This window comes from Nanorana parkeri, unplaced genomic scaffold (genome assembly GCF_000935625.1).
Source record: "Nanorana parkeri isolate BGI_ZX_2015 unplaced genomic scaffold, ASM93562v1 scaffold58, whole genome shotgun sequence".
Classification (NCBI taxonomy): domain Eukaryota; kingdom Metazoa; phylum Chordata; class Amphibia; order Anura; family Dicroglossidae; genus Nanorana; species Nanorana parkeri.
In genome coordinates, this window is record NW_017306326.1 from 95,454 (window position 1) to 104,764 (window position 9,311).

At 46.8% G+C, this 9,311-nt stretch overlaps 1 protein-coding gene across 2 annotated transcripts in view; it reads right to left on the bottom strand.

Annotated features, from left to right (window-relative positions):
* Window positions 1–4,327: 4,327 nt before the first annotated feature.
* The window catches only part of PIK3C3 (phosphatidylinositol 3-kinase catalytic subunit type 3), a 167,490-nt gene continuing 162,506 nt past the window's right edge, over window positions 4,328–9,311 (bottom strand). For both annotated transcript variants that reach the window (XM_018576172.1, XM_018576171.1), the window contains exon 25: window positions 4,328–4,585. In XM_018576172.1, the coding sequence (XP_018431674.1) occupies window positions 4,571–4,585 (15 nt within the window). In that variant the 3' untranslated portion in view covers window positions 4,328–4,570. The remainder of the gene's footprint in view (window positions 4,586–9,311) is intronic.

Below are 9,311 nucleotides of genomic sequence, written 5' to 3' on the forward strand. Positions count from 1 at the left end.
TATTCAACATTACAATTCCAGTTCAAGGTGGCCAACTACTACTATGTATACCATGACCTGGAGAAATGAGAGCCTTCAAACAACGGCTGGAGGAATGCCGAGTCAGAAGAAGACATGGAGTTGTCTGTGACGGTTCTTATTTCTCCAGGTCATAGTATAGATCGTAGTAGTTGGTCACCTTCAATTGGAATTATTCTGTTGTGTTGAAGACTTCAAAGCCACTGGCTTTAATACGCTACAAAGCGTATTCAACATTACAATCCCAGTTCCAGTTGAAGGTGACCAACTACTACTATCTATAGAAATACATGGTAACCGCACAGTTTATAACCAGGCTTTGTAGCAAGGTACACATGCAAGGGCTTACAACAATAAAAACACCCAAAAAGTTCCCAGAATACTTGCCAGCTAGCCTGCACACTTCACAGAGGAGCCTTGACAGGGCAGTGTGGCTTCTACATACTTTTGGCCAAAGGTTTGTGTCAGGGGCTTAACTAGAAATCACAGGGCCCAATAGCAAAATTTTGTATGGGGCCCTGTGATGTCTAGTTACGCCCCTTGAAGAGCCCCCCTGAGATCCCAAACAGCCCACCTGAGAGTGACCCTGCAGAGCCCACCATAGACTATGATAAGCTCTGCAGGGTCTCAGGTGGGCTGGCCACACCCATGCATACCGCTTACCTGTCAGCCCCGATCCGCTGTCAGCCTCCTTACAGCTGGGAAACTGGTGTGGGAAGGTCACACACCAGCTTCCCAGGTCTCTTCTTGTGCGCCAGCGTCATGTCCTCCCGCGGTGCTCCTGTGGCCGACGTTGCACATGGGGGAGAGGTGTCCCACCCCTTCCCGTCTACGACCTCTGACACATTCAGCCGCAGTAGCACCGCGGGAGGGACCTCAGGTCAGTGAGCTGATCGTGATCTACCAGTGTTCGTTTTATGATCGACTGGTAGGTCGCAATCGACCTAATGGGTACCCCTGCTCTATACCATGACCTGGAGAAATGAGAACCTTCAAACAATGACCGGAGGAAACCTGAGTCTGAAGAACTCAAGGAGTTGTCTGTGATGGTTCTCATTTATGTAGGTCATGGTGTAGATAGCAGTAACTGGTCACCTTCAACTAGAATTGTTCTGTAATATTGAAGACGTTTCATAGAACATCAAAGTTTGGATAAGTTACGAAACGTCGGGAGGGTGTTTGTTGAAGACAGAAGCTGTTCTTGTAGTCAGATACTGAGCGCCATGACCAATGCTCTCCATTGCAATCAATACCTCCAGGGCTGAACCCTAAACGATCTTTACAATGCAGATTGACCCAAGCTGACCTTCCCTGCTAAGTGACATTGATATCGGCAGAGCATTCTCACTATGTAAAGGGATTCTCTCTCTGGCTTGTCTAGGTCGGTTGAAGGAAATTTGTGCTGATCTTCTTATGGAAAATGCCACTTTACTGGATGACTCTGACATCAATGCTTTCAGATGCTGACCTGGAACAAACATGCCGACTAGGGATGCACCGATACGATACTAGTATCGGTATCGGTGCCGATACCGAGTATTTGGGTGAGTACTCGTACTCGCCCAAATGCTCCGATACCTAGCACGAGTACTTCCTGTATCAGGAAGCCGGGCAGTGCATCATTACACGCTGCCCGGTTTCCTGATTGGCCAGGAAACGGCTCCATGCTCTCTCGTCACTGGTGATGAGAGAGCATGGAGCCGACTTCCCCGCCAATCAGGAAGCCGGGTAGCGTGCAATGACGAGCTGCCCGGCTTCCCGATTGGTCAGGAAGCTAGCAAATTCCGAAACCGGGCGCAGTGTAATGACGCAGCGCCTGGCATTCTGATTGGCCGGGAAGCCAGCGTCATGCTCCCTCGTCATCTCATGAATCATAATATTAAGAAAGTGACCTTAAAACATTAGTTTGTATTGCTTTAGAAAAAAATTTGACCTGTCCCTTTAAGAAAAAGTATCGGTAATTGGTATCTGCGAGTACTTGATCAAAAGTATCGGTACTCGTACTCGGTCTTAAAAAAGTGGTATCGGTGCATCCCTAATGCCGACCAATAAATTCAGAGCGCCTGATCACTATACATGTTTCGAGTCACTGAATTAATACTGAAGCCACTGGATCAACAGGATAGCCAGGGAACTAGGAGAGATCAGCAACGGCAGCCTCCATACTTCCTGTTTTGAAGAAAACCTGTAAAAAATGCCATTGCCTACATGCCTCTTAACATGCTAAGTGCCTGGCTGTCTCTTGCTTCAGTGTTTTCTAAGTTGATGACCTGACACAAGTGGGCAGCCAGTGAAGTCAGAACTCTTGATCTGGAACTCTTGGGTCAGGTGGTTCAGAAAGAGGTCAACAACAGCAGCTTCCATATTTTGCTCATCACAGGTTTCCTTTAACTCACCATTGCTCATTCAATGTTACTATATGGCCATCATAATCAAGGAATTTCTTTCCACCTTGTACAATGAAATGTTAGCGGTGGACTGGCCCTATAATTAATAACTACACATAAAAAAATGTAACAGAATTTAATGGGGTTGTGTTAGGCCCAAAATGTCAAATCAGAATACGATTCTAAACAAAGCAACTAGTGATAAAGGATAAGTACACTTTGTATTAAAGTGCATTTATCTATTTTGCCTCCTTCCTACCCCCCCCTGATGTGTACTTATCTTGATTCAGTAGTTGCAGTTTCGCTGTTTGTTTACATCCAGCACCAGTCTTCCCTGTCCTGGACGTGTCTGCACATTAGAGCCTGGCTTTGAGACATACCCCCCATAGACAACTATAGGAGCATGCCTGGCCTTGAGACATACCCCCCCATAGACACCTATAGGACCATGCTTGGCCTTAAGACACAGCCCCATAGAGGTCTTTAGGACTGTGTCTGGCCTTGGGACACAGCCTCATAAACATCTATAGTACCATATCTAGCCTTGAGGTACAGCCCCAGAGACTTCTATATAACCGTGTCTGGCCTTGGGATACAGCCCCATACATGTCTATAGGACCAAGCCTGGCCTTGGAGCACAGCCCCATAGATGTCTATAGGACTATGTCTGGCCTTGGAGCACAGCCCAATAGATGTCTATAGGACCATGCCTGGCCTTGGAGCACAGCCCCATAGATGTCTATAGGACCATGCCTGGCCTTGGAGCACAGCCCCATAGATGTCTATAGGACTATGTCTGGCCTTGGAGCACAGCCCAATAGATGTCTATAGGACCATGCCTGGCCTTGGAGCACAGCTCCATAGATGTCTATAGGACCATATCTAGACTTGGGGTACAGCCCCAGAGAGCGTTTTTTTTTTCGTTTTTGCTTGTTAGCAGTAGATATATGCAAAAAAACGAGAGGGTTTAAAATATCCTTTAAGGCAGAGCTCAAAATTCAGCCGGTGTATTAGGGCTTTCACTCTCTCTGTCTCATGCTGATGCGGCCCCGCTGACAGACACGCCCACACCAATGCTGGACTCACTGAGTTTCCTTTGCTAGCAGACACGCCCACACCTCTGCTGGAAGTGCCGTGTCCGTGTGTGCATTGGATGGCCCTGAGTGTATTCCGTGGCATAGTTCAGAGTCTATCGCGTTGGAGGGTTCGGATTCTTTTTACTACTTATTTTCCTTTTAGTTTATATTGCGTTATGTTAATATTGTTAAAGTTGTTATTGTTAATATTTATTTTTGTAACTTTATTCTGAATGAAACATTTAACAGTATAATTTCATGAGATAATTTAAGAGGGTGTGGTTAGGGGCGGAGTTAAGGCCAGGACAGGGTAGGGGTTAGGTGGGGCAACTGGTGGCGAGTAACTCTTAAGGACTGGCTAGTAGTTCAGAACCTGAAATTTTGAGCCCTGCTTTAAGGTGTCACTGCTGCTCCTTTCGGAATAAACAACCGGGGCAAAGTCGTGCACTACTGAAGCCACCCACCTAGCAGGATACAGGATGAGTGACGACACTAGGAATTCAGGCGCATTTACAGTAATAACATGAAAGGACAGCAGGTTGGTTTAGTGTGCAGGAAAAATATAGAATACTTTAATTTGAGATTTTTTTTTTAACTGATAGGTCTTCATATGACACCAAATGGAAGGGTAACATATAGGTGATGCAACACAAATAGAGTGAGCTTCAAATATAGTCCTGTACTGATCTTCAGCGTTGTGGAGTCAAGTACAGAATGAACTGGCAGCATATAATCAGAGACCATTCCTCCTCACCTGCCATGGTCTCTACTGGTGGCAATGCCTGTCAGTACTCCCCTTCCTGTATAGGGAAATAAGCCCGGTGACTGGCAGGTGTGGAGGTCTACATAGAGACACTGCTGAGAAGATCAATCAGCTGTAGCCGCACTATAAGGCCTTAGGAAGCCATGATGAGCTTTGTCCGTATTGGGCGTCCATACCATAGAGCATGTCACATGACCGCTGTCCAAGTCATTATTTGGCTCCATCGCCGTGTCTTCATTTGCTGGGACGCGCTCTTTTCATGAATATACTGTTCATTTTCCTTCTCTGTTTCTCCCGATTTCCCATCTTGCCGAGCCCGGCTCCATCTATCTTCTCCAGTACTGTGAAGAGACACGGAATGAGAAGCCATTACACACATAAATACGCTTCAAACGACTGCAATTCTCATGGTAAAAACTTAAATAAGCCTTGGGGGAAATTCATTTATTGACCTTTTTAGGGAAGGCAGTTGTGAGTCTCATTTAAGGTGTGATTTATCCTCTGGCTGGAATTGTATTTTATAATCTACCGCTGGTTATAGTTTATCATAACAACACATAAGGATTAATTATGGCATGTCACAGCATTTTTATGGCTTTTAGTATTATTGCACAACATTCATTATTTTACTCATTTATAGAGCGCCAGTGTCTTCGCCGAGCCTCCCGATCTCTGCTCCGGAGAAGATTACAAGGTAATGACAATCAAACAGGGATACAGGCACACATATGTAATGGTCAGTTGGGTGGAAGGTGATGAAAGCAACACTATAGGGTCAAATGTGTATGCATCCCTGGCGTAACAACCCGGGGGGGGGGGGGGGGGTGTTGGGACAGCCGGTGCGCTGGCCCCAGGCGTAAAGCTGAAGGGGGGCGCCGGCCGAAAATGGCACTTTTGGCTAAATGCCGAAAGTGCCCTTCTCCTGCCATTTTGTCGTTGCAGCCGTGATTTCTCTCCTCCCCGCTGGGCTCTGCTCTGTGTCCCAGCGGGAGGAGAGAAAGTGACAGCCGGCCGAGCGCTGCGGAAGGAGACCGCCGCGAGCGGCCGGTGTCTCTCCTCCCACACCGCTCAGCCGCCTATCACAGTCCGGCAGAGCGGTGTGGGGGCGGAGACAGCCCCCAAGTGAAAGGTTTGTGGATCCATGACCATCACACCTATCTATATGGTGAAAGGTTTGTGGGCCATCAGACAAATCTAGATGGTCAATACTGGTATACTCAGTGTAGCAGGAATTAAACCCAGGTCATCAGTGATGCTTCTCAAATCTCTTGAAAAAAAGAGTCTCAGTAGAGCCTTCACAAAACAGAAGTTATACCGGTATGTATGTATCACCGATCAGAAAAATAAGGGGTTTATTCCCCATTTAGCATAGTGGAAGCTCCCCTGTGCCCTTGGCCCAACTGTGCATCCAGAACCATGCCATTTACAGTATTACAATTGGCATACAGCTGTTATAGCCTTTTTGGCCATTACCAGTGCAGTCTATGCAAACCAAGGCCAATGGGTAAGTCATAATAATGGTGGCCTCCAGTGCTCCCTTGAAATATGGTTTACTCATAGTAATGATGGGTGCCATGGCACACACGATATGAAGAGGAACCAGCTTGGATCATTTCAGAAAAACAATCACAGCATCTGAGGAAGGTAAGTATTATTCCAGGTGGGCTGCCTGAGGGGGTGGGGGATTTATTAAAGGACAAGATCACTGAAGGTGATGTTCCCTATTATTATTATAAAATTTGATTTAAAATCCAACAGGGAGACCCCTTTGCAATGGACACAGAAGATGTGCAGACCTGGGAAATCAAGCTCAGAGATCTCACTATTGCAGACTCCGGAGACACAAGAAACTGAAAGTTTAACTCTGCAACACCTAGCAACCATGAACATCAGTTTTGAACGGACTATCGCTTAATGAAACTGACCTCTAAGCAGAATGATATATGAATTAATTTGCATTTTTATTTTGCATATTTAATTTGCATTTTTATATTATAAGTAGTGTAAGTAATTCGTGTAGTGCTTAAATTTGTCTATGTACCAGCCTCTTGCAATTTCCAGTACGGGAGCACTCAGCCTAGGAGAAGGCGGTGCAGCACTGGGAGAAGGCGGGGCAGCACACAGTAGCCAATCAGGTGTGCTGCATGCACATGCTGACACAGAAGAGTATAATTTGAGGGATACGGTAATCAATGTTCTTGTTGCTTTACTGTCCAGTCACAGGCATTGGATGTAGAGATGACCAAGTTGTATTGTTCAACTGTAGTAGAAAGAAAACCCAGGTCACCAGCCACCGCACCCACCCAGGTTACCAGAGTAGATCTGAGGACTGGATGGACAGAAATTCTAATTCTTTGGCAGGTAGACCAGCTTATCTATATGTGCTTCATCTGTGTATTTAGCTGCTTGCCTGGAGTCAGTTCTTATCATCCTTGAATCCTCCTAGGCAGAATTTGGACTCCTATCTTTATCTCGGACTGATGTGACACTTGGCCGTCATTAATCTGCATGACCCCCTGAGACGGGTCTTTCCCTGAAGTGTAGAGACCTTTTACTTTTCAAACTAATGGGATATTAACGCGTCTGCCGAATAAAGACTCTGACTCTAAGCCCTGTGTAAAGGTCACCTCTTACTAAAGCCTTCAACGCATTTATCTAGACTTCCAGGTCAATACATCAGATTAATATCGTTGTCACGGAAGATTCCATATAAAGGGTAAAATAGACTTTGCAATGTTGTTCTTTTTTAACAAACAAGTTTTATCTTCTAAAGGTCGACCGTCTGACTGAAAACAACTCTCTCCATGTGTGGCAGATATCGCTTCCGTACCAGGAGGAAGTTCCATGACATCTCTCTTCAAATGTAATCACAATGCAGAAAACACTAACACCCTCCATGTTCCTGGTATAGCTATTCGCCTGGCATGTGTAAATATACCTCTGCAATGGCACCCGAGTCCTGACTACACTGCTCAGTTCACTCAGTTATCTAACAGCTGGTGAGACATGCCCCCTCTCTTCCTCAGGCACAACCCCCTCTCTGAACACACCCCCCTCCCCGCCTCACACACATCCCCCTTCCTGCCTCAGGCACATCCCCCTCTCTGCCTCAGGAACATACCCCTCTCTGCCTCAAGCACACCCCAATACTTCCTCAGGCACGACCCCTCTCTGCCTCAGGCATGCTCCCTCTCTACCTCAAACACGCCCCCTTTCTTCTTCAGACATAACCTGTCGTATACGGACATGCCCACTTTCTTCGTCAGGCACGCCCAGTCTTCCTCAGGCACGCCCACTCTGTTCCTCAGACACGCCCTCTCTCTTCCTCAGGCACGCCCTCTCTCTTCCTCAGGCACGCCCACTATCTTCCTCAGGCACGCCCACTCTCTTCCTCAGGCACGCCCACTCTCTTCCTTAGCTCTACAACTGGGCACTTGTGAGGGGTAATCAGTTAAAAATGATAAAAGTGAATGTAAACCCCAACACTGAACTTATTTGATCTTTTGGTGCGCATAAAATCCCTGTTGCTCTTGTCAGAAACTCAGACAGCCCTGTGACCTCTCCATCCTCCCTGTGCTATCTCAAAGAGTCCCCCCCCCCCCAGTTTTTATCTTGGACTACAGAATAATTAGCTTTTAGGTTGTAGTGATCTTAGATTGGGAATGTTTGAACAGTTTAGCAGAAAACACTGGACAGGGCTGACACCACTCAGTCCACAAATAAGCTGTGTTTCCGGCTTACAACAGGATTTAGGAGCCAAGTGCATTTTTAGATGAATCAACAGGTATTCTTCTGGACCTGCAGGGTATATATATTTTTTTGCCTTAACATAAGCATTAACTCCTTAATGGCGGTCATATGCATCAATGTGGCAGCACAGCAGTGGGCATTATGCTTCACTGCCACACATATGCTTTCTGCCACTGGCACTGTGTTGTACTGGGAGCACGCTCAGTCAGCTCCTCCAGCACTGTGACCTCACTCTCACTGACAGCTCGCACTCACCTACCAATGATTGACAGCCAGTAGGGCGGGTACCAGATCAGGTGATCACTGCGACAGCCAATCACATTGATCACAGGATTGGGAATCCCATGTATTGCCTCTGGCCTTATGGTCTCTTAAAGGGCCGGCTCCCCCAACACTGTGGCCATGCTGTCAATTACAGCTCCTAGTCATCTAGCAATGATTGCCAGCCAGTAGGAAAGGCACCAGATCACGTGATCACAGGATCAGAAAGCCTAAGAAAAGCTTCAGGCTTTATGTTCTCTTAAAGGGCCGGCTCCCCGAGCACTGTGACCTCCCTGTTACTGACAGCTCCTGGTCACCTATGTTTGGGAGACAGTAGCGTGGGCTCTGGATCATGTGATCACTGTGACAGCCAATCACATTGATCACAGGATTGGGAATCCCATGTATTGCCTCCGGCCTTATGGTCACTTAAAGGGCTGGCTTCCTCAACACTGTGGCAATGCGGTCACTTACAGCTCCCAGACATCTGCCAATGATTGCCAGCCAGTAGGACGGGTACCAGATTACATGATCACTGTGACAGCCAATCACATTGATCACAGGATCAGAAAGCCTAAGAAATGCTTCTGGCCTTATGGTCTCTTTAAGGGCCGCCTCTCCGAGCACTGTGACCTCCCAGTCACCTAGCAATGTTTGGGAGCCAGTAGGGTGGGCTCCAGATCATGTGATCACTGTGTCAATCACATTGATCACAGGATCGGGAAGAGCATGTAATGCCTCTGTCGTTAGTCTCTTAAAGGGCCAGCTCCCGCAACAGGATGGGGTTAACATAGCAGTAGAGGACTATATAGAGAAAAAGCGGGTTAATTCATCCGGGTCTTAGTAATTTCTCATTGACAAATACAATATAAAACCACATCGGGACTCCCTGGTCGAGTGTGATCACATTTTTGATTTGTGTTCATTCTTTCCCCTACCTATCCCCTTGTTACCTTATGAAACTGCATCTCATTCTTATCTGCAGATGCTGCATTCAGCTGATCCAATAATCCACACACAGGTTTTTCACCAACCATTTCCCTCTGTGATCCCCCC